The sequence below is a fragment of the Lampris incognitus genome, chromosome 2 (genome assembly GCF_029633865.1).
Source record: "Lampris incognitus isolate fLamInc1 chromosome 2, fLamInc1.hap2, whole genome shotgun sequence".
Classification (NCBI taxonomy): Eukaryota; Metazoa; Chordata; class Actinopteri; order Lampriformes; family Lampridae; genus Lampris; species Lampris incognitus.
Genome location: NC_079212.1, coordinates 117,163,200 through 117,191,196, shown reverse-complemented (window position 1 = coordinate 117,191,196; position 27,997 = coordinate 117,163,200). Strand labels below are relative to the sequence as shown.

General features: G+C 42.7%; 3 protein-coding genes across 4 annotated transcripts; all 3 read right to left on the bottom strand.

The window, feature by feature from the left end:
- Positions 1 to 7: 7 nt before the first annotated feature.
- gnl3l (guanine nucleotide binding protein-like 3 (nucleolar)-like) lies at positions 8 to 6,493 on the bottom strand. Its single transcript, XM_056273089.1, has 15 exons — positions 6,425 to 6,493; positions 6,268 to 6,311; positions 5,885 to 5,986; positions 5,670 to 5,786; positions 5,487 to 5,570; positions 4,899 to 5,034; positions 4,664 to 4,767; positions 4,385 to 4,529; positions 4,205 to 4,292; positions 3,936 to 4,113; positions 3,711 to 3,853; positions 3,075 to 3,211; positions 2,556 to 2,722; positions 483 to 657; positions 8 to 92 (listed from the first exon to the last, which is right to left on the bottom strand). Exons 1-15 carry the CDS (start codon positions 6,435 to 6,437, stop codon positions 25 to 27), a joined length of 1,701 nt encoding a protein of 566 aa, XP_056129064.1. The 5' UTR covers positions 6,438 to 6,493; the 3' UTR covers positions 8 to 24.
- A 7,909-nt stretch (positions 6,494 to 14,402) lies between these two features.
- On the bottom strand, positions 14,403 to 15,665 carry LOC130131657 (paraneoplastic antigen Ma2 homolog). Its single transcript, XM_056301433.1, has one exon. It carries the CDS (start codon positions 15,663 to 15,665, stop codon positions 14,403 to 14,405), a length of 1,263 nt encoding a protein of 420 aa, XP_056157408.1.
- Positions 15,666 to 19,398: 3,733 nt separating this feature from the next.
- Positions 19,399 to 26,556, bottom strand: LOC130106832 (blue-sensitive opsin-like). Of its 2 annotated transcripts, XM_056273101.1 has the most exons (6): positions 26,545 to 26,556; positions 22,177 to 22,543; positions 21,554 to 21,722; positions 20,350 to 20,515; positions 19,767 to 20,006; positions 19,399 to 19,509 (listed from the first exon to the last, which is right to left on the bottom strand). In XM_056273101.1, exons 1-6 carry the CDS (start codon positions 26,554 to 26,556, stop codon positions 19,399 to 19,401), a joined length of 1,065 nt encoding a protein of 354 aa, XP_056129076.1. The 2 variants fall into 2 exon arrangements, with proteins under 2 accessions (XP_056129076.1, XP_056129075.1); XM_056273100.1 differs by lacking the exon at positions 26,545 to 26,556 and having other exon boundaries at positions 22,177 to 22,558.
- Positions 26,557 to 27,997: the final 1,441 nt, after the last annotated feature.

Here is a 27,997-nt window from a genome sequence, read left to right as displayed (position 1 = left end):
ATATAATTGAGTTGTTTATTTTCATCAGCTATCTGAAAATGTGAAGTTCATTGCAGATGTCAAGGTATCTGAGAGTTTGGTAGCAATTTTGTCTGCAAAGAAAGGAGAGGAGAGTCTAATTAAATAAATGCAATTATGACTCCAGTAATTTAACAATTGCTAAAAAATAAATGTATTATCATAAGTGGGGGCTTGAATGTGGGGGCTTGTATGTAAGAGGGTCAATATTTATGCAAATTGTTATTCCAAAGACTAACCAGCTAATTCTATTAACAAGAATGCCTTCACTATGACAGGAATGAACAAATTTGTGAAATCAGCTGCTTTAACACGAGTCTGGAATGATGTCCCGTATAAGCATTGGCTCTGATAGCACATAATTGATAAAAAAAATGTAATAAATTAAAACACTACATATGGGGACATGTACAAATGTTAGCTTAAGACATGCACTTCTATTAATATAACGCCTTCAAACAAACCAGCTCTTTTTTGCCGTTTTTTCCTGTTCTTGCTGGCAGCAAGGAGTGCTTGGCCTTGATGAAGGGGGTCTACATTCAAAATATCCTTTAAATTCAGGCTCTTGGATGTAGCCTCATCTGTGGAGACACTCGTCTTTGACTTTTGAGATTTCATCTCCACGGTCATCGGTCCAAACTATTTTGTACCAGACAGGAAAGAATACAGGGAGAACTAAAAGTAAACAATCTGATTAAAATTCAGTTCAAATTCAGTGTCCTTGTGCTAAAAAGTAAGGACACGAAGTCACAAAATATGTAAAACCACAATCGCTTAGATATACATGAAAACAAATGTCTTATATGATATGTTCAGTTGCTGGTATATTTCAGATACAGTTAAGCAGAGATTAACCAGATAATTAATGCTTTCTTAGACACTCATTTATGCAAATTGAAAAAAAAATTGGACCTGTAGACAGGTTGAACGAGAAGTATTTTCCTAAAAATCAATGTATAGACTCATACAAAAATAATCCCTCTCAATTATAATTTATGACCCACTAGACGTTTGTGGTGGTGTCTGTATCTGCAGAGACCCTGTCCTCCGCCTATATGTTCTTACTTTTCTTATTTTGCTGTGTACTTGACTTGACATTTCTGGGCATTAACCAGCGGGACTCTAAAAACGCAGCAGCCAGATTGAGATTGTAAGCACAAATCCAAGAGGACGCTACAACAATGGCGGACATAGCGCCGAAAAGACGCAGATATAGCGAGGTGAAACGCCAGGCAAACAAAGCTCGTTCCAAAACGAGATTGAATCTGGGGTTGACTTTCACTCACTGGCAAGCAACGAAGGAGAGAATGGGGATGAAGAGTGATGCGGAGTTGGCCTGTACACTGGGATGTGTTCTGGCAACTGCGGTCAGGGGGCATGTCCTTCTGGTGTCGTTGAGCCGGGAGGGAGGGGCCAACTTTGAATGTTGTGTTTACAAACCGTAACAGACAAATCCTACTTGTTCTACCTTTAACTGATGAAGTCTATCAATACTGGATATAATTTAAACTGTAACCAAGACAACTTTAACAACCAAGATAAATTTACCAAACCGCTTTCAATCAGATAAAAACATTGTTGTTAGCTTTAGTTTTTGTTTTGTTATAATATGGGGGGGGGGTTAATTTGTCAGGGGAAAGATTTAAGAGGTCAGAATAGGTATTACAATACAAACAAATCCCTTTGTGAAGGCAAGTGATTCAGTCATCTAGACATCCCAGTCTCAGTAAACATATGCACCAATGCCTCCTCATGCTTGTTGTGTTGACAAATTTGACCAAATGTACAAACAGTAAAATTAAGACATTTTCCAAACAAAATAACTAAAATGAAATTTAAAAAAATCTGTATATTTTTATTCTATTTATTTTTGTAAGTACGCAATATAATTTCAGTTAGTTTTCATTAAGCCTAGTTTTTATTTTATTTCAGTTAACGAAAAAAAAATTTTCACACCTAGTTTTAGGTTAGTTTTAGTTAACTATAATAACCTTGCATACCACTAATAAAAAAAGACACATATTACATTAGCAACAAACATGGGGTCCAGCCCGTTAGACCTATAAAATCACCTGAGTAGAAAAGGCAACATGATGGTGTTAGCCAGCAAAATTAATTTCAAAAGATTTCCGAAAAGGTAGGGTGTGGCATTGCACAGGAGTCATCCAGGCATTATGGGAAACAAAAGGACTTTCTCATTCAAGGACAATGCAAAACAAGTAATTACCACACTAAGCTAAATTCATAAACTTGTCTATCTGAACCATCATTGTATCACCTCATTTGGCAAAATATAGTAACTTAACAGACATTTATTTAAATGTGTCTTCTGAGATTATTACTTTAAATACCTTGTGTGAGCCCTAGTTCCACTACAGCATTTCCGCCTGCAGGCCTCCTCTTGTTCTACACCTCTTTTTTCCAAAATGTGTGTGAGCTGAGATAGGCCAAATAAATGCTTACTTAAATCTTGAAATAAAAATTACAATCTTCAGGACTGTAGCTTTAAATAATTTTGGTTGCAAGGACTACTCTACCTCTGGGTCCTGGTCATCCTCCATAGATTCAGTTTCATCTTTAAGTTCTGGATCATCTGCAGAGATTCCCATTCCCAAATTGAAAGGTGCTGCTTCACCTTCACCACCCTGAGTCATTCCAGAGGTTTCAATACAGAATCCCATTTGGACATCGAGACAGGATGAGTCTGAAAAAGATAACCTGTTTTTGTAGATTAATATTGTATACAAAAGACTATAACCAATTTATTTGTGCCCTTTTTCAGGTCTTATAACTTTCCGAGATTGATGCTCTTACAACTTTCAAATCATCTCAAGCACAGCCTTTGTTTACAGCTAAAATCTATGTATTAATTCTACTTCAACTAACATATCAGTTCATCATAAGCACCAATGAAGATCCAAATAAGTAAACTTCTTAGAGAGGGTAGAACGAAGCAACTCACTCAATAAAACAATGAAAAATGTTATTGCCCTTAGTTAACTCCATGACCAATAAAGCAATTTTAATGAAATTATTTTGGATCATGTGCAACACACCTGCAAGAACCTCGTGATTTCCCCTCTCCAGCTCATCCCAGTCAAAAGCTTTGCCCATTTCTGCAACAATCTCAGCACTGACATGGGTGGGGAGCGTGTGCGTCTCTGGTGGGTGTGTAAAGTAACTGATTCTTCCACTATTTGACAAAGTATATGTAAAAATCAAAGCATTACAAGGTGTGACAGGAGAAAGGCATGGACTAATTTCCAACAGTTTATAAACAACAAACACACACGGTGAAGCAGGATTTGACTATTATGTCACAAATAGCTGGAACAAATTTTCCGGATGATATACGAATTGTCCCTACTCTGATCACTTTTAGAACTAGGCTAAACACTTTTATATTAGCTATTGCCTTTGACTGAATCTTCAGTTGCACTGACAGTTGCACTTTGACCATTTTTCACTTAGCTTTTTGATCCTGCACTTTAGCTCTTTTTATTCTATTTGTTTTTATCCCTTCTTTTACATTTCTTTCTTATTGTTTTCATATCTTCGTATTGAATTTCTTCTTGTTCTGTATTTCTTATCAGTCTTTTCATACATTTATATAAAGCACTTCTAATTCCCTTTGTTTATGAAATATGCTTTAAAACCTGCATTGCCTTAAAATTTGTTTTTATTTTACTGACCCTGTCCAGTCAATTAAGACACTCTTTGCTGCTTTGTCACTATCTGGTAGTCCTCCTTTCCTCAATTTGCCTTGGCGCCGAGCAAGCAACGCCAAGAACTCCAGTGCTGTGTGGAAGTCAGGAACTCCATAGTAGTCCATAATCTGCGGTTGAAACAAAATGGTTGCGTAGATTTTTGTTATGTACTATCATGTAACAGATGACAGGAAATATGACATTACATACCTGTGCTTTGTTGCAGCGTCTAAGAATGGCTTCAACAGGGGGGATAGGATCTACGAGCTGTTCGATTTTTACACAGTTACGAAGGATCATTGCTGCATCGCTTGTTGAAGTTGCCATGACGATGCCAGGGCAATCTAGAAGCTTTATGTATTTGTCCAAATGCACTTCTTGAAGGCACCTGCAATCCATTAGGTATATTAGGAGTACAGGAAAACATCTGGCAGGCCTGCAAAACAATACAGTGTACAGTGTCAATAATTTAAACTTACTTTGTTACCCCAGGAGTGGCTCCAACACTGCACGCCCGTGCTCGTTTCAGACTGTTGATCAAACTACTCTTTCCCACATTGGGAAAGCCTGTAAAACATAAGCAGCTGGTGATGACACCGTTTGTAACATTGGTATATGTAGAGCGCATTTAGACATATTACTATGGATGTGGCGCTTACCCACAACACCGACAGTGATGGCTGTCTTGATGTCCAGATTGCGACAATAGTTTCCAAGCAGTTTCATCAGGCAATCTGCTCCAACACAGGCACTGCTACTGAGAAGCTCTTTAGTGGCTTGAGTCACTGGTACATTACTGCGCTTCTACTCATGAGAACCAGAACATAGGATTTGATTTTTCAAAAACACATTTAACTTAAAATCAATCATATTCTTATTCTGATGCATCATTCACACTTTTAGATGATTAAAAACAGATTTAATAATAGGTCACACACCAAATTCTTGTTCTGTAGCTGAGTGGAGGCTTTAAAAGCCACAGTGGGAAACTCATTACGCAGATACTTGATCCATTTCTCCACAATTTCCTTTGATACCAAATCTATATAAAGAAGAGAAGTGATTTTTTAAAGAATCTTAATTGTAAAATTAAGAAATAAAAAATGAGGTGCATTAATAAACATTCTGTGCAATATTACCAACAGAACGCATGATTTCTTTGAGTTAACCTACCAATTTTATTAAGCACTAGAACTATTTTCTTGTTTGTTCCACTCTGGATGACTGCCTGCTCTACTTGAGGACATCTGCAGCCAAGAGGGTCACGTGCATCCAAAATCTCCAAAATTACATCTGAGGCCTCCACCACCTTGAAAGACACATTTATTTCACATTCAGGTAATGTACACATTCCGTCTGTTCTGATACAATGGGATAGGATGTGGTTAGAATATGATTTGAACAAAAAAGTCTGATTCCATGTGTCGTCTAGCTGTACAGACTGCAGAAAAGCATTCAGATTCAGATGTTGCTAGTCTGAACATAGCCTTCATGTGCCAGCAATTTAATTAGTGGTAAAGGTATTGTACATTGACATTTCACTTTTATTTTGTACCTATTTTCTGTCTTACTTAAAATCCGTACTGGCAACCAACAACAGTAGCTTTGTAAGTATTACACGAAATGGGTTATTATTGTTAATTACATCCATTTGTAAGCCAAAAAGTCAAAAGTTGTAGCTCTCATCAAATAAACCACGGCCAACCCTGTGTTTGCTGTCTTTGATATATTTGAAGGTGGCCATTGTTGCTGTTTACCCACCTTTTTGAATTCTTTATAATATGCCTTTCTTGAATTCTCATTTTCAAAATTGACATGTTTCTCCAAACTCTGCATGTCTGCTTCCTGCAAAAAAAAACGAAAACAAAATCACTAAAATGGTAAACATGACAATGACCACAGACTGTATCTTGGTTGACTTCGTTTAAGTAGTCAGATATTTACCCTCTGCTCATATTCTCTTTGCCGCTGCAGGATGTCATCCTGAAAGCTGTACAAATTTCTCCTCTTCATCAGCTCTTGTTCTCTTGATATTCTTTGCTTTTCTTGGAGGTCCTGGAGCTGATCGTGAAACATTTGATTTGAAAAGTTCAGGTTTTGAAAAAACCCACGATTAATTTCTTTTACAAACCAGCAATGACAATATTTTGACGAATCACCCTTTGCCTCCTAATTTCTTCTTGCTTTTTGTGTTTTTTAACATGCTGCAAAGTTGTTTTTCTTGTCCGTCCTGAAGCATCAGTCATCTGTCCATCTTTAGCCTTAAGAAGGGATATACAAGAACGAGCGCAATTGTAAGCTATATCGTAAATAGACACCATCAGTGCAATTCAGATGTGTGGCTTCTCACTTCGGCTTTTCAGCTCCTCAACATTAGTGAACACCCTTCGACACTAACAATTTCTAACCAATTTCTCTTCCTTCCCGAAGAAAAACAGAGCGCTTTACACATCCAGCAAATATATCCTCTGAGAACGTCGCCGAGAAGCTAACAGCGCTACTAATCTCAACAAGTCAGCTAATGCTAACGTTAGCATTTTACCTTGACTTTTCCACGGAAGCCGAGGCGTTTCGCCCGTTTCTGTTCTGTAAAATGCAAGAAACAACCAGATTTACTGCAAAACATCAATCGTGTTAATTGACTTAAGAAAACGTGAAGATACCGTTGTAAAATGTGTTGTTACTACGCGACAACTCACTGGCTTTGGACATTTCTTGGGGGATAGGCTAATTCCTACTCGGCTTCACGTGTGGGGCAAGGAACCGCCCACGTGTACAGGATGACGCCATCAACAACATCCGGTTGGACTTCGAAATAAATGTTTTGAGTTCAAGATAAAGTTTCAAGTTGTTAAATACTTGTCAAACGCACAATACATTGTGGCAATCATTGCTGACAATGAAATGTTTAGGCATCAGTTCAACCTCAAAAAGCTAAAGAATATGACTAACATAAACAATAATTTCAAACTAAAATATGACAATGTAGCGAATTAGGGGGGCAGCCCAGCAACCGCCGCCACGCGAACCCGTATCTCCTGCACCGCGGGCGACAGCGTTAACCAGTCGACTAGTCATGGTGAGATCGTGAAGCCATCGGCATATCAGCTTCCTCAAGCCTCTGGGCGCACGCGTTTCCAATGGCCTCACGGTCTCACCATCCCACTCCTGACACCAATGCAGCGAATTAGGGTAGGGGGGCTGTTGAGATATGACACCAATGTATTTGTATGACTATGTGTCACTGTGTACTATTATTTTGTTTACGACTTTGTTTGTCCACAAGTGGGCGGTGTTGCGCTTGCATGCGCGGATTGATTACGTCACTGAGACGCGGTTCATTTTCTTCTTCTCCCCAACCTACCGAATAAACGAAGGCTGCATTTTTCCCCTCCAGCAGAAGTTCGGTAGTCAGTACGATTCTTTATAACGGTTTAATAATCCACTTCATCTGAGCAGAGATAGACATAAAGTATTAGTCTAGTCTTCTAACAGGGGCAGCCCGGGAACCGCCACAGCCGGGACGCGAACCCGTATTTCTTGCACCGCGGGCGACAACGTTAACCAATCGACTAAAGGGTCTGACCGGTTACCCAAGGGCTAACGCGTCTATTTATCCGTGCACGTTGCACTATCCCCCCCGCTTCAGTATATCAGCTCCCTCACGCCTCTGGGCGCACGCGCTTCCGATGGCGTCACAAGTGGGATTGTCTCACCTTCCCACCAATGTAGCGAATTAGGGAGCAGCCCGGGAACCGCCGTCACGGCCGGGACGCGAACCCGTATTTCCTGCACCGCGAGCGACAACGTTAACCAGTCAACTAAAGGGTCGGACCCATTAGTCAAATGCTAACGTGTCCACTTATTCGTGCTCGTTACAGCATAATGTATTAAGTGTAATAAAAAAGCCACAAACATGTGTAGCCAGGTGGTAAATTCCATGTACCCTGTGTAAATATGTTCAGTATAAAAATGAGAATAGATTTTATTTTGGTTTAACTAAGTACAAGGGAAGAGGTATTTAAAGTTATTGTTATGTTTAAATATAATTCATAGGTACAAACCATTTTAAAAAGTAAGATTGTACCTAAGGGAACAACAAAGATCATAAAAAGGGTTAACTCTTAGCTGTTACAATCTGGTGCCACTAGAGGGCAAGATTGGCGAATTTCTTCTTGTGCTCAGGGGTTTCTGGTCCTTTTTCCGGTTGAGTAAGCTGAGAGATGCAGGCGAAATGCATTCTGAGTCCATCTAATAAAATCCATGGGTAAATATGCCTTAATGATGCCATCTCTCAATCAAATACTATAGTGTGGAGGTTAATAGTTGTATCCTATATAGTAGTTTGACTGATGTTTTGTTTTAAGGTGCAAAGAGCGCGATGAATGTCGTGGAATGTACAGACTGTTCGAGGAAGTCCAAACGTGATTAGCAAGGTAACCGAGCCTACAGTAGAGCCTCCTTAGTTAATTATGTATTTGGTTAAATTGAATGTAGCGCTCCCCTCAACAGTTATATTAATAAGGGCAGGGCTTTTGGGTTCTTTTAATAAATTTTAAGCCTGATTAACTCAGTTTTAATTATTGTCCTGGATCCCTTTTTACCGTACACACCTGCAGTTTTTTAAACCTACCTATTATGAACTTACCTTTAAAGCTACCTTTAAAGTTATGGTTTTAATAAAGATTTCTAACCAAATGTGTCTGTATGTCTCCTTCAATATGAAATCATTCCCTCTAAGCAGGTAAGTATAATAAAATCACACAACTCAGGTTTTATAAAAAAATAAGTTAAGTAAATTATTTACATAACTAAAGAATGAGTTTTGATTTAAAATGAAAAAATAAAATAATAGGAATGTTCTTCAAACTGAAATTTCCCTTTCTTCAGGAAAACCCTCTTAAAGTTTTTCAACACTGTAAGTGCATAACAAAACACTACACTTTAACACCAAAATTGATTCTCCTAGAATCTCAATGTCACTTAAATTCAACCAATATAATTCGTGGGCCCACACACACACCTGGATACTGTCCCTTAAAGCCGGCAAAACCAAAATTATGTTAACACAAAATATAAAGTTGCAGGCCTGGTTCGGTGCTTGTGATCGTTGTGGCCCAAAACTTAATGGCCCCTTCGCTCCTCCGTGAGCAAAAGACCAAGTGTGGTACCTGAGACAATGTTCCCGGTTTGTCTTTCTTCAACCGTCACGGTAGCAGGTTTAGCAGCAGGTTGGCATCTCGCACAGTCACCGTCTGATGTCTATCCTCTCTCCCGCGTCGCCAGAAACACGCTGAGTGAAGCCCTGGTTGCTCCAAACTTCGTCCCAGGTCTCTGCTCTGCCCTCTGGTTGGAAGCAGCAGCTCACCCCTCGAACAGTTCAACTGAGCTAGTGAAACTTAAGCTAGCAAATGTCCGTTCACGGGTACTGAACCGACTCTAGGCTACACGTCGATCGCTTAGCATTAGCAGTAGCACACACCTAAACGCTCTTTGAATTTCGGGTAGAAATTCCTCACGTTCCGACAATATATAATTTATACTCTCACCCCGACTGCTGTGTAAACAATATTAAGATATAAATTACACAATAGGTTGGGCACTCTAAGCTTAACATACAACACAGAAGTTATCTGTATCGTGCTCACTCGCCGCTATCGTCAGGCTCCGTCGTCCACCGTCCCTCCCCTCCCTCGTCCGTGCCGAAACACCTCCCCGACCTGTACTCCTGCAGCATGTCATTAACCCCCGTAAATGCTGGTTTAGACAGTTTCCAGGAAAACATTATACTCTTTAATAAACAAAAACACATCACACTTTATAAAATGATTTTAACCTTCTTAAACCCTTTTAAACGAAACCTTATTTAAATGTTTTTAAAACTAATTATACTATAGCATCACCCCTTATAACCACATGTTTTAACTGGGTTACATTCTCCCCCTTCTAATTGTTTTTGATGTCCTCATCAAACAAATGTGCTTAACTTTTTAAAGTGAACTAGTGGAAAGGGTGCATGACGTAGTTTAAATTAACTCTTGCCAATCTTAATGATAACACCTCTATGCACAATGGTTAGAGGCTGATCTTTTGCCATACCAGGCTCATCATAAGTTAACTTAATGACTAATTTCACGATTCTTTTTGAATGGGTTTCAGGTCTGCTAATCACTTCAGGCTTAGTAGCTAACTCCTGGTGTGCATCCTGGTGAGGGTTATCAGACTCGGGATCACTTTCATCCTCAGGGACTGAGTGTTGATCTGCATCCTCTTCTCTCATACTGCGGTGTTCCTCCTCTAAACTGTCCTCCTCTGACAAGCCATCCTCAGCAGAATCTCCATCTGGCTGTTGAGAAGAATCACTGTCATTTTGAATGAAGGTTGACTGTCCAGCAGTATTTCTTTCCTTTCACAGGATCTCCTTCAGGTAGGTACTGTAGGGTTTCTCGGGTCCGCAATATTCCAAGTCTGAAGAGGAATCAGCAAATTCCTGAACCTTTTGAAGATCTTCCTGAGCTTTAGGTAAGGCTTTCTTTGATCTCTTTCGTGTCTCAACTCTTGTTTTGACGTGTGAGTTGTCCTCGGTCTTCAATGTCGGCATTCTCACCAGCTGTCCAATCGGCAGGAGATGATCACGATGAAGGGCCTTGACTCCTCTTCCTCCATCTTCTGGTTTTACTTTGTACACTGGAAGGTTGGTTATCTTTCCCAGCACCACGTAAGGGATAGGACTTCACCGACTCTCCAGTTTGTGTCTCCCTTTCAATCCTAAGTTCCTTAGCAACACCCTGTCGCCGATATCCAATGTCTGGAATCCCACTCTTTTATCATAGGACCTCTTGTTCCTTTGGTGAGTCTTATCGGCAGCTTCAGTGGCAAGCGTGTAGGCTCTATGCAAGTCGTCTTTCAACTTGGCTACGTAGCGTGAATGGCAACCCCCAGCTTTGCCATCAGGTGAGGTTCCAAAGCACAAGCCTTGCCTCTCTGCCAAACATTAAGAAATAGGGTGAGTACCCTGTAGCATCACATTTGGTACTGTTGTAGGCGTGAACCAAGTATCCAATGTGTTTGCTCCACTGCCATTTCTTCTCACAGCCCAGGGTTCCCAGCATGGAAAGTAGAGTTCTGTTGAATCTTTCGGGCTGCGGGTCTCCCTGTGTGTGATATGGAGTGGTCCATGATTTTCGGATTCCCATCACCTTCAAGAGCTCTTTGATTAACTGACTCTCAAAGTCTCTCCCCTGATCTGAATGAATTCTTGCTGGCAGTCCATAATGTATGAAATACTTGCCCACCAGGATCTTCGCAACCATCTGCGCTTTCTGATTTCTGCTTGGGAAGGCCTGAGCATAGCGTGTGAAATGATCTGTGACCACCAACACGTTGCTAATGCCTGCAGAATCCGGCTCCATGGACAGGAAATCAATGCAAACAAGACCCATAGGTCCACTGCTCACAATATGATGTAATGGCGCTGCTCTATGACAAGGGGTCTTTCGGGTGACACACTCTCCGCAGTTCTTTATGTACTGCTCCACATCCTATGCCAGTTTAGGCCAGAAGAATCTGCTCCTCAACAGGTCTGTAGTTCTCTCTATGCCAAGGTGCCCCAGATCATCATGTTTGGCCTTCAGCACAACTTCTCTGAACTCTCTTGGTAAGACGAGTTGAGTGAGTTCCTCTCCAGAGGGCCGCTTGCTTAGGCGATGGAGTAGCCCATCTTTCATCATCAGCTTCCCTATCTCTTTTTGAGATGAGACAGTTCTGGACTGGATCCATTCTCCTCAGACCATTTGCCTTGTTTTACAGCTTGTATGGCAGATCTGATGACTGCATCATCTTCCTGAGCTTTAATCAGCTCCTGCTTTGACATTTGCCCCAATGACTTTAACTCTAAGTGTGTGTGTGTGGGGAAAGCATAAATGTCAGGCACACAATCAGGAGAAGCTCCCAATTGGTCCACATATCTTGGTGGACTGCTCACGGAGCCAGGATGCAGATTCGTTTGCCGATGGATCTCACACCAGTCTGTGGAATGTTCTCCCATTTCACTTTCATCAGGCATATTCCTTGAGAGCAGGTCTGCATCTATATTGTGTCTGCCAGGTCGGTACTGGACATCAAAGTCGTAGGTGGATAAGGCAGAGAGCCATATGTGCCCTACAGCGCTGAGCTTTGCAGTCGAGAGCACATAGGTTAGCGGGTTATTGTCCATACGTACGGTAAATCTGGCCCCGTACAAATAATCATGGAATTTATCCATGACAGCCCACTTAAGGGACAGAAACTCCAACTGGTGAATTGGGTAGTTCCTTTCTGATGTTTTCAGCTTCTTGCTGGCGAAGGCAACAGGCCTCAGACCCTCACTGTGCTCCTGATAGACGACGGCTCCAAGCCCTTTTAAGCTGGCGTCTACACGCAGGACGTATGGCTTGTCAGGATCTGCAAAAGCCAACACAGATGCGTGGGTAAGGCAGTAGATAATCTTGTGGAACGCCTCAGTGCAGGGCTGGCCCCACCTCTCACCAAAGGGCTCAGACTCTTTCAGGTAAGTCTTTGTGTTGTCTTTGTCTTGCTTCTTACCCCTCTGGGTTGGGGCATAGCCTTTTGTGAGCTCAGACAACGGTCTGACAATGGCTGCATAGTTGGCTATGAATCGGCGGTAATAGCTGCAGAACCCTAAGAAGGATTGTAGAGCCTTCAGGTGTGTGGGCTGTGGCCAATTTGTAACTGCCTCTATCTTGGCTGGGTCAGGCGATACTCCGTCGCCCGACACAATATGTCCAAGGTATTTAACCTTTGGCAGGCGGAATTGACATTTGTCAACCAAGATCTTCAATCCAACCTCTGCCAGACGATCAAGGACTTTAAGAAGTCTCTCTTCATGCTCTTCCAAACACAATCAGGTCATCGAAGTAGACAAGGACCTCGAGCAGGTTCATGTCACCCACAGCCTTCTCCATTAACCTTTGGAAGGTGGCTGGAGCTCCAGTTATCCCCTGCGGCATCCTCTCGAACTGGAAGAACCCCAGTGGGCAGATGAATGCCGTCTTTTCCTTGTCTTCCTCGGCCATGGCAATTTGGTAATAGCCGCTCCTCAGATCAAGTACGGAGAACCACTTGCTCCCTATCATTGAGTCGAGGACATCATCAATACAGGGTGTTGTGTACTGATCTGGGATTGTTGGGGTGTTCAACGATTGGTAGTCAATACACACCCTCATGGTCCCATTCTTTTTGCGAACAATCACGATTGGGGATGCATAGGGACTACGAGACTCCTTGATGATCCCTGCACGCAACAGTTCTTGGAGGTGCTTTCTCGCGTCTTCAAGATCAGCTGGAGCCAGGCGACGGGAGCGCTTCTGGAACGGCCGTGGATCTGACATCCGGATCGTGTGCTCTACTCCCTTTGCCAACCCGACATCCCATTCCTGTAGAGAAAACTCCTGGGACCTTGTGGATAACTTTTGACGGAGTCTTTCTCTCCACTCCTCCGAGACAGGTGAGTCTCCAAAGTTGATCAGGTTAGCATCAAACTCTGTTGCAGCTGTCTTGGATGGTGTGAGGGAAATGACTGCATCTGTCTGATACATATGACCAATAACTGTTCCCACTGGTATAACGGTCTCTGTCGAGGATTCATTCTGGACCAAGATTCTGAAATGGTTGACGTTCACTTCTTCACTGGGCACCACCATGGGCTGAAGTAGTACACCAGCTGGGAGTGAAGCTACAGGCGATGAGTCCACCATTAAGATTTCTCTGTCAATCTGGCGTTTGTACTCGACTTTTCAGATGGCACTACAGTCACCACCAGGAGGTAGAGTCAGTGGGCCGGGGCCTTTCCATGTCACACAGCCAATATCATCCTCCTCTTCAAGGGCTGCTGCAGTGCTGGGTGGTGTTAGCTCTGTATCTCTGTAACATACTTGTATCCCCAGTGTCTGGGTGATGTCAATGCCATTTTCTTTACATTGCTGCACAAGATGTCGGATGTGACTGGCATTAGTCCCAACAATGACAGGAGCCTGGTCAGCGGTTCGAGGCTTGGGGCAGATAAGAGCAAGGGCTGTCACAGTCTGATCAGCACCTGCAACTTTCGCTGGATATTCAAAGTCGACCACTACATACCCACGGTAGGGGTAGCTGAGCTCAGATTCAATTAGCCCCCACAGGGATAGACCAGACACTGGGCGTATTGGGACATCAGACAGGTGAGTTTGATACCAAGACTCGAAGATAATGGTGACCAGAGAGCCACTATCAAACAAGGCATCACAACCATGTCCATTCACCTTCACTGGTACGATGCTGGTGGGTCAATCAAGCCTTCAGGGATACCAGCAGGCCCTGACGTGGTAACCGCACTTTACTTGACCTCACAGTTAACTTTACTGGTAGTGGCATCGCCAGACTGCTGTTTGTCTTTTGTCACCTTCAGAGTGTGGATTAGCTTCTTGATAACTTAAGGTTGATTCTCAGGATTGTGGCACTTTGTAGCAAAATGTCCATTCTCACCACACCGATAGCAGAAATTCTCCTCTGACCTTTTTGATGCTCCTTTTTTTGGGGGGGGGGGGGCGGGGGGTTGGAAACCTGTTTAGAAGCCTCCATGGTCGAAACTGCAACTGTAGCATCTTGCTCAGACATCTTGTTGTTAGCTTTCTGATTTAGTCATTTCAGTTGTTTTTTCAAGGCAGCCAGCTCGATGTCCTGCCGGTTCTCTGGGCCAGGTGGTGCACTCCTGGGTGTATCCTCTATGTAATCATCTTTGACATGGGCTGATTTGGTCACTACTGAGGCAACGGTTGACTTTAGCTCTCTTATTTCAGCTTTTAAGCTCTGGATTTCAGCTTGCCTTATATACACTTCTGGATTAGCATGTACTTGGTATACTAAGGCACTGAGCTTCTTCCTATAAGCTTCGTACTCTTCCTCAGCACAATTCTCAGTCAAAAGCTGCAGAAAGTTTGGGAGCGCTGCCTTCCTTTCTCTCAAGCGCAGCTGGATCGGCATCAAGTCTGGGGCTGTAGCACCCGTCAGCAGTTGCTCCAATCGGGCTCTATCCATGTAGCTAGCAGGGAGGCCACTTCTTTGAATCACCTTAGCTAGAGACCGCTCTAGACGTCTGAGGAAATCCGATAACTTCTCTCCTTTTTGCTGTTGCATCAATTGGAATGTGAAGTAGAGATCATCTCCAGACTCAGCACTTCCAAAAGCACTTTCGAGGGCTTCTAAGCACTCCTTTCGGCTGGAATCAGGGTTGGTGTGCCGCGCTACCTTTACGATTTCTAGCGCAGGCCCGTTCAAGCTTCCCATTAGTCTGCGTCTTTTCTCTCTCTCAGAGAATTCAGTCTCCTCCACCATAAGCCATGCTTGCTCTAGCCAATGGTCAAAGGGTTCCTCACCTGGTGGGGTTGGTAAGGCTCCCGAGAACATGCGTAGTCGACAATAACTCCCACCATCAGCTGGTTTTGTTGCCTTGTCCAACAAATCTCCGATGGCGTGAAGGATGGATTCAGTGGAACTAGTGGGCGGGGGTGCACTGGGTAATAATGATTTAAGGTCCTCCACTGTCTTTCCTTCAGCCTGCAGCAACCCTTTTAGTTTAGTATTAAATTCTTCAGCGGCTGCCTGCACCTCTCCTAAGATAATAGCCCACGCCTCTCCATCATCAATAGGCACAACTTCAGGAGGAACACTCTCCTCCTTAACAGTCTCTCTGCTCTCACACAAGACTATCTGTCGGTTTAGTCTTGCACTGAAATTCCTCCCATGGATACGCACCCATCCTAAACACTTGAAAGTTTGAAGGGTTTCTTCAACTTCACTGATCTCCACTTCTTCTGGGACAATGGTCATCAGCGCATGAGTCTCATCCAAACCCTCACCACGGCACCAGCTCTTTAGCTCTGGCACTAATTCAGTTCTTTCCATTTTAACACTGTAAATTAGCTTTGTACTTTGACTTAGTTTAACTGAGAAATCCAAGACTATCCCAGCGGTGCCTCCATTTTATGTAGCGCTCCCCTCAACAGCTATATTAATAAGGGCAGGGCTTTTGGGTTCTTTTAATAAATTTTAAGCCTGATTAACTCAGTTTTAATTATTGTCCTGGATCCCTTTTTACAGTACACACCTGCAGTTTTTTAAACCTACCTATTATGAAATTACCTTTCAAGATACCTTTAAAGTTATGGTTTTAATAAAGATTTCTAACCAAATGTGTCTGTATGTCTCCTTCAATATGAAATCATTCCCTCTAAGCAGGTAAGTATAATAAAATCACACAACTCAGGTTTTATAGAAAAATAAGTCTCAATTATTTACATAACTAAAGAAAGAGTTTTGATTTAAAATGAAAAAAAAAATAATAGGAATGTTCTTCAAACTGAAATTTACCTTTCTTCAGGAAAACCCTCTTAATGTTTTTCAACACTGTAAGTGCATAACAAAACACTACACTTTAACACCAAAATTGATTCTCCTAGAATCTCAATGTCACTTAAATTCAACCAATATAATTCGTGGGCCCACACACACACCTGGATACTGTCCCTTAAAGCCGGCAAAACCAAAATTATGTTAACACAAAATATAAAGTTGCAGGCCTGGTTCGGTGCTTGTGATCGTTGTGGCCCAAAACTTAATGGCCCCTTCGCTCCTCCGTGAGCAAAAGAACAAGTGTGGTACCTGAGACAATGTTCCTGGTTTGTCTTTCTTCACCCGCCCCGGTTGCAGGTTTAGCAGCAGGTTGGCATCTCGCACAGTCACCGTCTGACGTCTATCCGCTCTCCCGCGTCGCCAGAAAAACGCTGAGTGAAGCCCTGTTGCTCCAAACCTCGTCCCAGGTCTCTGCTCTGCCCTCTGGTTGGAAGCAGCAGCTCACCCCTCGAACAGTTCAACTGAGCTAGTGAAACTTAAGCTAGCAAATGTCCGTTCACGGGTACTGAACCGACTCTAGGCTACACGTCGATCGCTTAGCATTAGCAGTAGCACACACCTAAACGCTCTTTGAATTTCGGGTAGAAATTCCTCACGTTCCGACAATATATAATTTATACTCTCACCCCGACTGCTGTGTAAACAATATTAAGATATAAATTACACAATAGGTTGGGCACTCTAAACTTAACATACAACAGAAGTTATCTGTATCGCGCTCACTCGCCGCTACCTTCCGGCTCCGTCGTCCACCGTCCCTCCCCTCTCTTGTCCGGGCCGAAACACCTCCCTGACCTGTACTCCTGCAGCATGTCATTAACCCCCGTAAAAGCTGGTTTAGACAGTTTCCAGGAAAACATTATACTCTTTAATAAACAAAAACACATCACACTTTATAAAATGATTTTAACCTTCTTAAACCCTTTTAAACGAAACCTTATTTAAATGTTTTTAACACTAATTATACTATAGCATCATCCCTTATAACCACATGTTTTAACTGGGGTTACATACAATTTTAAAACAAAACCTAGACCCAGGCCCTTATCGCCCTGTTTGACATTACTGATGGAGATGACTCTCATCTGACATCTGCGGAGCGCCGCATGATGGCCTTTGCTTTGCTCTTGGTCAGACGCGCAATTTCGCTCAAACGGAAGGATGCTGCCCTGCCCATGCTTAGTCAGTGGCTTCGAAACATAATGTCCCGTCTCAGCTTAGAGATGCTGCGATTCTCAGTCAGTGGCTCAGAGAATTTTATTTTTATAAAAACTGGGAACTCGTTTTAACATACTTTGGTAACATCCAAACAATATAAGCACGATATTTGTTTTAACTCGGCCCCTGACATGAAAAACAATACCTGACTCCATGGAAATAACTATATTATTTATTTATTTACTCATAGACGTTGTGCCTTAGAATTATTCCAAATAATCAGGGGGTGGGGGAAGAGCTGTCACTGCCACAGGGTTTTGTTTGTTTTTGCTTGTTCTGCACATTGATGTGTAGCATTGTGGAATATATATGTGCCCAACCCTGTTCATTTTTGGTCAAAAATCCAATAAACATAGTGTAACGTGCATGGATAAGTAGACACGTTGGTCCTTAACTAACGGGTCGGACCCTTCAGTCGACTGGTTGACGCTTGCGGAGTGGAAGGTACGGGTTCGCGTCCCGGCTGTGGCGGTTCCCGAACTGCCCCCCCCCCCTAATTCGCCACAAAGAAATGAACTGTTGTACCAACCTGCGTGTTGGTGCAGAGAGATGAAGAGTTTTGAAAACGTGAATTTGGCATTGGAAAATGCTCGTTAGCAATTGTAAAAAAACAACAAAAACAAAACTATAATTCAGTTAGATCTGAAATTTTTCCCAATGTCATAAAATCTCATAATTTTGTAATTGCAGCATGCCCGCGACCACGAGAGCAGGATAAGCGGTTTGGATAATGGATGGATGGATTTGCCATACTTCTGCTTTTGTTTGTGTGCAGGTTAGCGCTTGGTTCATACAGGGCTCCACTTTGCCCTTTGCAGCCGTGTGAAGCTTAGACAAAACATTGACTCAAACACGGCACCAATTTGTAAGGAATACCTGAAGAGAGATGTTATACCTCTGGGATTGAAAATGAAATTGAGACACTTTCATAAATATTAACCTAGTACTGTAAAGTCCCTTTCCATTTTTTATCAAGTAAATAATCCTGCCAAGTCAACATGCAATGATTTCAATTCCAACGTCACAAGTCGATCAAGGTCTGAAAAACTGGGCAAAAATACTCCTGTCCAAACCAGTTTTAACAACTGGAGACTCTTAATTGAAATGTCCAGCATCACCCTTAAAGACTAGTTAACATTCAAATCTGTATTGTTGTAATTAATTCTGGAGCTTCTCCATAAAGAATTAATTGAATGAATGAAATTAATGCATTGAATGAATTAAGAAATGAATTGCTACCACACATAAATCACCTTGCACTCACAGCTATCTTTATATTTCTGGATTTTACACTCCATTTCAAGTTACAACGACGAGTTTTGAAAAAGAAGGTGACTGAATTTTTGCCAAATTGTGCCAATTTCTCCTTCATCAAGACGATAATAATCTCAATTTTTCATGACTTTACTACATTAAAAGTCACACTTTCCTTCCACATGTATTTAACTGAGCCAGAAAAGGCCAGGGTGCACGATTGAGAAAAACACACCGCCAGTAGATGGCGGTAGAGTCAACAACATAGATGAAAGGTTTTCTATCTGTAGTGTACAAACATTTTTAAATGTATGCTTGCAGCACTTCAAGAACAAATCATTAACATGGGCTTTCACGGACCTGGTTGATTTGATTGCAGACATGGAGCAAAAAAAAAGCCCCACTGTGTAAATCAACTCTAATTCTAATACAAAAAGTTAAGTATTAAAAATCACCATGGAGAGTAATTTAATGGCAAAATAATGTAATTTTTTTTAAAGCATACTGACCGGGAGTCCTTAAAAGATGCAACCTACTACTGAAGCCAATACATTTTCAGTTCTTCAATCTTGACAATGTTTTTATTTTTATTTTTATTTTTTATTAAAGCTTTGCATGTGTTATCTGTGCTTGTAAGAACAACAGTGTATAACATATTCCATTTGTATTTCATCTGTACACATAACATTATTTACAACTCAGAGGTCATTAAAGTCGTCGATGCAGCAGTGATAATGAGATATGGGTATTCACTCTACGCAGGTCCGACCTTAGAGACTTCAGTCACTGATGACTGACTTGTTGTTGATGACTCCTCTTCATCACCTCCACTCATCCCCAGCATCTTCCTCATACATGAACGGAACTGAAAGCCAGAAACTGTGTGATTAGAAACCAAGCACAACACGTGGGTAATTTTATGCCAATTTTCCTTTTGAACTTTTTGTGTTTTGAAGAGATCCAGCAGCAGGGCAACATCTCCTCTTCCAGCCAAATAAAATCAACCATGGTAAGAGTGTTTATTCTCCTCAGCATATATTGGATTCTTTTAACTGAAGGAAATAAGAACGTCAGACAGAAAATAACTTTTAAATCATTCATATTAATTCAGTGAGAACAAACCTGTTTATTGAGGAGGACATAGATAAATGGGTTGTAGACCGTGGAGGCCTTGGACAGGCAGGAGGGGATGGTGGCCAGTCTCAAATCAAAGGTCTCCCCACGGTTGTTTATGGTCCAAAGAGCAAAGGAAGCATAAGGTAGCCAGCACACTAGGAAGCCAAACACCATCACCACCACCATCCTGGTCACCTCCCTCTCTGCCTTCTGGGTGGAGGCAGAATCAGCTTGTGCCTTTGCTGCCTGTTGAAAGAGAGAAGAAGTTAGTCTTTTAGATGGTCTGCACGAAATACATCATAATTCATCTGAAAAATGGTGGTGCTTACATACTTATACTTGAAAAAAAAATATATAATCACTGTTTCATCCATATGCTGAGATATTTAACATCATAAGACTCTCATTAACCCAGAATGCTCCCCCCCCAACTCATTTTCATTTGCAATATATTTGGTAACATGGATTTAACTTGTGGAGTATTTGCATTGCACCCAAACAATTAATTAAGGCAAATGTTGCTAAAATAATGGAGCAGCATTTTCCAATAACCTATGAACTGATTTTGTTGCGTGAAATGTTTACCCACTGATTTCAGTGTTATAAGCAGCTGGGAGTAAGAAAATACAATGGTGGTAAAGGGGACAGCAAAGCAGAAGCAGAAGAGGAACATCACATAGGACTCGTTGTTGAATTTGTTGCCGGTGGTGTACCAGTCTGGTCCACAAGAACACTGCAGGCCCTCTGGGATGTACCTGCAGGAGGAAACAAGCAATCATAATATCAGACAAGAGTCAATATCGTCAATATGCTATACATTATTTGTGTGTGTTTGTGTGTGTGTGTGTGTGTGTGCGCGCGTGCGTGTGTGTGAGAGAGAGAGAGAGAGCAAAATAACAATATATTTCTCTTTTTTCAGCTTGCCAGTAAATGGCATTCCACCAGACTTAGAAGAACTCTTCAAGGAAATTGATAAGCAGATAGTTTAGCCAGAGTTAGAGCTAACAAGTAGGCCAGATGAACTACAACTAACGGAAAAGGCACGTTATCCTTTAATCAACTTCCAAGATTATGATTTTGAACAGTAAAGCTGAATGGTACTTTTCCCCCTCCTTTTTCTCCCCACTACTCTCCTACTCTTCCGAGCCGACCCGGTCGGTGCTCCACCCCCTCTGTTGATCTGGGGTGCGCTGCAGACTACCACATGGCTCCTCTGATACATCTGGAGTCGCCAGCCGCTTCTTTTCACCTGACAGTGAGGAGTTTCGCCAGGGGGGCGTAGCGCGTGGGACGATCATGCTATTCCCCCCCAGTTCCCACCGAACAGGCGCCCCGACCCACCAGAGGAGGCGCTAGTGCAGCGATCAGGACACATACTTACGTCTGGCTTCTCACCCGCAGACACAGCCAACTGTGTTTGTAGGCCAGTTGTGCCTGTAACACGGGGATTTGAACCAGCGATCCTCGTGTTGGTAGGCAACGGAATAGACCGGTACGCTACCTGGACGCCCGAATGGTACACTTTTAACTCAGGGTTCAATGCTCACCGCACAAATTGCATGTATACAACATTTATTAAAGCAGTGCACTCACTGGCCAGTATTTGTTAGGAATGAAGGGAAAATTAGTGATATGAATATGGGCAAAAACAGATGAAACAGTTTAGCAAGTGCCTATAAAAAACAAGCACACCACCCCCCCCAAAAAAAATTAAAATTAAATTTAGGATTATATACAGAGACAGCGTGTGCAGATTTAGTGTGTGGTTATGTGATATGGTGTATAACACTGACCTACTCCATCCAACAAGTGGGGGAATTGCAGCCGTTAAAGCAAAGATCCAAGTGAGCGTGCAGCAAGCCAAAGCGTGATCAGGTTTGAATACAAAGTTACCCAGTGGCTTGCAGATGACCAGCCATCTCTCAAAGGCCACCACTGCGAGAGACCAGAGGCTGACCATACCTGCAAAAAGATGATTGGTGTAAAAGCCTGGTTTTGAATGTAATGATAAATAATAATAAATACCCTGCTGATATTTGTTAGTTTCTTCAAAAGTTGATTGACCGTCATATTTAGAAGAATAATAATAAAAAAAGAAAGAAAAAAGATGCGATTGGAGATGTGCACTTTGTAAAGATAACATCTCCTATCTATGCCTGTGTACTTTACAAAGATGCTAGCCAGAGTGTGGAGAGGAGATGCCCAGGTTGGAATGGGCGGGAATAAATTTGTGTTCCGAATTAATGCCTTTTATTAGTTTTCAGGCTTTCAGCATTCCTCATTCATTTGAAGTGAATCATACAAAGTAATGACAACGAATAAGGGCATGTATGCCATAAATGATGAGTTCTTTGGTGATACTGACTTTAGTTGTTGGTACCTTGGTTGCATGTATACTATGTATTATACAACTCACCACCAATAGTAGCTGTGAACCCCTCAATCTTGCAGCCCAGTGGACCAAGGATCATGTATCTGAAGGCAAAGCAGTAGAAGCAAGTGAAGGAACCCACAGAGGAGACGAGGAGGTTGGCAACAGCCAAATTCACCAGGATGTAGTTGAGGTGGGTGCGCAGCTTCTTGTATTGGACAGTACATGCAATGGTGAGGACATTGATGGCGGTGCCCACCACAAATAAGATGAACATAAATGCTGACATCGAATAAAAGAGTGCTGGACTCCCAAGGTGGTCCTGTGGAACAAGGTAGGGGCTCATCGATGTAATGTTGTTGGTGTCCAGAGGAACAGGAATCCAGAAGTCCTCTGGTATCTCCTCCACACGCTGATTTGACCTCATTTTTCTCTGCTGGTCTGTTTGTTTGACCACCTTTCCCAAAAAGGTCTTTTTGATGTTATTTTTTTCTTTGCTTTTAAGTTAAAGTGAAGCTGAGTTGATGCTCTTAGAGTGTTTAAGAAGATCTGAATTTTTCTTTCCTCTGATGCAGAGCCAGCTGTCCTTTTATAGGATCTTAGAATATCAATGAGGTCATTTTTAATTGGTGTGTAATAAGGATTTAGGGTTTGGTTTGTCACACAATGCAGCGCGCGCACACACACACACACACACACACACACACACACACACACACACACACACACACACACACACACACACACACACACACACAAAAGACAGATTTACGCACACACACACGTACGGGGGTGCACGGCACACACGTATGCATCATGAAATCCAATTACAAGATGTGCCATCTTTAAGCTGACAAAATTTCACAAAGCCAGCTAAAAAGGATGATCTAATTTGATTCACTGAGATGAGACTGTTTGTGAACCAGTTAATCTGCTCATTAGTGCTGCTAAGGACACTAATCACTTGTGTTTACTAGTCTGCTTTAGTTCAGAGGCGATCTCATTGTTCCTGAGAAAGCCACTGGCTAGGCTTTACTCATTGTTGAGAAAGCCACGGCTGAGTACGAAAGGTGACCAGGTCAATGCTTATTTGGGCCCCTTGTCATTCGAACAGCCTGCCCAAGGAGTTCAGGGTTAATTTTTCAAATTCATCTATTTAATGCAAAGTCGTCAAGTCGGATTTATTTGCACAGCCCTAAATTACAGTTACGGTATCAGGGGACTAAATATTCATACAGAGAAACAGTCAGATACAGTAAAGAACGAGTAACACCCTCTATCCTCAGATCCTCAATTGGGATGAGGAAAACCCCCACACAAAACCTCCCCAGGAAAAAACAAAAACAAAAAAACAAAAACAAAAACAAACAAAAACAAAAAAACGGAAGAAGCGTCAGGAAGAAGATAAGAGGAGCCATCTGTCATCCAGGGTAGACGGATGCCAAGTGGATAAGAAAGACAACGAGGTAATGGGACTAGAAATAAAGTTCTTAATGAAAAGTACATAAAGCTACTGCCTGTATTTTCACATGTTGTTTACCTCTGCTGCCGGTGAGGTAATTGAAAGGCAAGTAAGACGGCAGAGCAGTAGCATTACAATAGAACATGTCAACCACCGACCAGTAACTTGAGAGCAAGAATGCTGTTTTATTTATTAATTGACGAAATTAGGCGGTAAAACAGCACACAGTGATCTACATTATACAACTAGAGTGCATTCTTGCTTTTGCTGGAGGCTATATGTCACTCAGGTTGTCTAAGTTTATTTTCCTTGTATCTACAGCGACAGTTAATTGGCGCTGTATCATGCAGTACTATGGTTGTGCGAAATCACGTTTGCAGTGGCCTCACCCAGTACCAGTGTGGGAAGATGGCGGCGCGAACTTACGTTTCTTTGTCCACATCTGTCCACATCTTCATTTGATGGCTGGGAGAGCTGGCGCTGGATCGGCTGGGAGAGATTGGTCTGCTGTGTGCTGTGGGCCTGGGGACCGCGGCCCTGCCTGGAGCTGTGCCCGAACACCGAGGGCGGTCTGATAGGACGCAGAAGCGGGGCAGGCTAAGCTAACTGCTAGCCCATGCAGACCGGCAGTTCCGATAGCAATGGGGGTGGTCTGGCGGCGGCCTCGCCTAGCATTCACTGTGTTTTTGGTATCGTTGTGTGGAGTGCGGGGAGGTGTGTCTGGCTGGGGGAGCTGGTGTTGGATCGGCTGGGGGAGCCTGGTCTGCTGTGTCCGGTGGGCCCAGGTACCACAGCCCTGCCCTGGAGCTGCGCTGGATGTGGAGGCGGGGCAGACTAAGCTAACGGCTAGCCCATGCAGACCAGCAGTTCATACAGTCATCCTCGACCAGGGCCTTTTTCTTTTTTTTTTTTTGTAGCTTGATATATGTGTTTTTTGTATTTGTGTTGCACTGCTGTGGGCTGGGGGAAAGGATATTTCGTTTCATTTCATGTACACAAGTACATGAAATGAAATGACGAAGTGTTCCTGAGTCCTGATTAATTAAAGGGCTTTCAGGGCTCAGCCCTGAATGGCTGAGTTATATTATAATTTCATTTTATCATCCGATGTATTTTCCAGTCCCAAAGTGTTGCAATGACATTTTGAAAGTTATCAGATGCATCCTGAAGTTTTCTAGCCATTCTCTCAATGTAGACATTGTTCACCGTGAGGAAGATCACTCCTTCTCCCACAACACGCACAAATGACTAATGGAAACATTTTGAACAAGGAAAATTAACATCCTCAACCTTGCCTTTTGGAAAAGGGCCTGGGATCGGTACTGTGGTGCATGCACATTTATAAAGTTGTTTCATTGTGAATGATGGGACTGTAGCACTGAATGCAAAACAGACCAGCACTGTCCCATGCAACCTCATAATCTGACTTACATAGACCTGAAAAACATGACTATAGCTTTCACACACATAGCAGACAGACCTAGATGCATCACTCACTCTGTGTGTGTGTGTGTGTGTGTGTGTGTGTGTGTGTGTGTGTGTGTGTGTGTGTGTGTGTGTGTGTATGTGTGTGTGTGTATGTGTGTGTTGAATACAAATGTCTACCATCATATTGATATGGCTCAGACTGTTGTTTCTAGTTGCTTCTTCTTTTTTGGCGGCGTGGAACCACTGGGCCACCACGCCGCCAAGAAGGTCCTAGGTTCTAACCCCAGGTCGTCCAGGTCCTTTCTTTGTGGAGTTTGCATGTTCTCCCCTCCACCCGGTTTCCTGCGGGTGCTCTGGTTTCCTCCCACCATCAAAAATACATGGATGTTAGGGTCAGCAGCTGCCTACTGCTCCTATACAATAGGATGGGTTAAATGTAGCGACGGTTCCCAGACTGCCTCCCTGATTCACTACAAGATTCTAGCTTTATTTAGATAAATGAATCGAGTTTCATCCTTTTATACTGCATTTACATGTTCGGATAGCATGAGTTAACTGATTGCTAACTTACCATAACCTAGAACGTCATTAGATGTTAGCCGCGCGCGTAGCATAATTATTTCACCGTTACATCTTTGACTTACCTGTTATTAAGAAAATGGTTTATATTGGTTATAGAGAAGAATGTAATGATTTGATGTGTGGTTTATGTATGTCTACACAGAATAGTCTGTTAAAATATCTGTAGTGTGGGATGGTGCACAATCACGAGGAGGCAGGTGGGATTAGAACGGACGTTTACTTAACTCAAGGATCATGTAGGCAGCCGTCATTACATTCTCTTCACGTCAAAACAGGAAACAGCATATTAACATAGCACCACCTAGTGGTGCAAGAGCGTAACATGAATGTCAATATAAACAGAACAAAACATCTCTCTCTGTAAAAGAATGTTACTACCAAATCAGCATCATCAGTACGATTCTGTAATCACTGCTTATTATTTTCCAAAGATGACTAACATTAGTATGACTAACATTGGCGGCACGGTGGCACAGTGGTTAGCGCGGTTGCCTCACAGCAGGAAGGTCCTGGGTTCAAGCCCCAGGATAGTCCAACCTTGGTGGGTCATCCCGGGTCGTCCTCTGTGTGGAGTTTGCATGTTCTCCCCGTGTCTGCATGGGTTTCCTCCGGGGGCTCCGGTTTCCTCCCACAGTCCGTAAGTCAGGTGAATTGGCAGTACTAAATTGTCCCTAGGAATGTGTGTGTGTGTGTGTGTGTGTGTGTGTGTGTGTGTGTGTGTGTGTGTGTGTGTGTGTGTGTGTGTGTGTGTGTGTGTGTGTGTGTCCAGGGTGTCTCCCTGCCTGCCACCCAGTGACTGCTGGAATAGACTCCAGCAACCCTGAGAGCAGGCTAAGCGGTTTAGACAATAGATGGATGGATGGACTAACATTAGGTAACAGTAACAAAACACTTAATAGTGTGTAAAAAATATACCTTAACATCTCTAATCCTACAATAACATTATGTTTCATTTACCATTTTTTTCTGATACTATCTTTCTCTCTAGGCCATGGTCAATTCTTCAAAACCAGAGTATACATCAAATAAAGATTTGTCGACAGTATGTTTCCCTTATAACAGGCTTGCTTGTAATATTATTTTTTCTCTTTCCCATGCCTTTTTCTAGCCATCTAATGGCTTAAAGCTACAGTCAAACTTTCAGTGAGAGACATAGTCCTTATGCCAACTAGGCTTGTTTCTTGCACGTGGCTGGATGTGGGGAGTGTGCGTGTGATGTGATTTTGGAGCAGGATTGTTGACAGGTTCATACTCAGCTGCAGCAGGGAAGGGAGCCAGGTGGGACGCATTAATTTTTTGCCCCCATCGCTAAGCAAGAAGGTGCTTGTGCCTACCTTCTTTTCCACAGTCACTGGTCCACTGAATCCTGGGTGTGCTTTGGAAACGTGGTGAGGTATTCTTATCCTAACCCTCTCTCCCTCCTGAAAGAGAGGCACGTGGGTGCCACGTTTGGAGTCAGTGTAGCGCTTCATCTTGGCCTGCTTTTCTTGGACCATTCTGTGCACAGAGTCACCCTGTGCTGTCAAAGTAGGTTGCATGGGCAGTATATCCAATTTAGTGTGCATTCTTCTGCCATAAAGCAGTTCATGTGGTGAGACGGCAGTGGTGGTGTGTGGAGTGGCCCTGTAGACGTGTAGCCAATCCAACACAGCCTCTTTCCATGGCTGAGATGTATGCAACCGCTTGCTATATGGGGTCGCTAGCACGCTCGCTATTTTCCAGCGCACTATGGATGAAGTATTACAAGGGCTTGATGGCGTGGTATGCTACTTAGACAATATTTTGATAACAGGGACAGATACCACCGCACATCTGCGCAATCTTAAAAAAGTGTTACAGAGACTGGTAGAACACGGGCTTAGGCTTAACAAAGAGAAATGCGCCTTCTTTCAGAACAGTGTGGCCTACCTCGGGCATGTAAATGCCGAGGGTGTGCGCCCAATTAAAGAGAAAACTGAGGCTATTGACAAAGCTCCTGTGCCGAAAATGTGATAGAATTGAGGTCGTACTTAGCCATTCTCAATTACTATGGCAAATTTATACCAAACCTGTCCAGCAAGATTAAGCCTATGACTGAGCTCCTACATAAAGATAAAGAGTGGGATTGGACAAGAAAATGTCAAGAGGCGTTTGAGCGTATTAAAGCACAGCTTGTAGCCGCGCCAGTGCTTACACATTATGATCCTAAACTGTCTGTAATTTTGGTATGTGATTCTTTGCCTTACAGCATAGGTGCCATGATTTCACATCAGTTTCCAGACAACAATGAGAAACCTATAGCCTATGTGTCTAGAACACTCACTAAAACGGAAGTCAACTATTCTCATATAGAGAAAGAAGCACTTAGTATCATCTTTGGGGTGACCAAGTTTAATGACTATCTGTATGGACGAA

Excerpts from the sequence above, each read along its gene's own strand:
- gnl3l (XM_056273089.1), bottom strand. Across the intron at positions 4,768-4,898 it reads TCTAGTGCTTAATAAAATTG|ATTTGGTATCAAAGGAAATT; the intron begins GTAGGTTAACTC and ends TTCTTTATATAG. Across the intron at positions 4,293-4,384 it reads CATCACTGTCGGTGTTGTGG|GCTTTCCCAATGTGGGAAAG; the intron begins GTAAGCGCCACA and ends TATGTTTTACAG.
- LOC130131657 (XM_056301433.1), bottom strand. The coding sequence starts at position 15,665 with ATGGAAAGAACTGAATTAGTGCCAGAGCTAAAGAGCTGGTGCCGTGGT.
- LOC130106832 (XM_056273100.1), bottom strand. The coding sequence starts at position 22,558 with ATGAGGTCAAATCAGCGTGTGGAGGAGATACCAGAGGACTTCTGGATT. Across the intron at positions 20,516-21,553 it reads CCACTTGTTGGATGGAGTAG|GTACATCCCAGAGGGCCTGC; the intron begins GTCAGTGTTATA and ends TTCCTCCTGCAG. Across the intron at positions 19,510-19,766 it reads ATGTCCTCCTCAATAAACAG|TTCCGTTCATGTATGAGGAA; the intron begins GTTTGTTCTCAC and ends TCTGGCTTTCAG.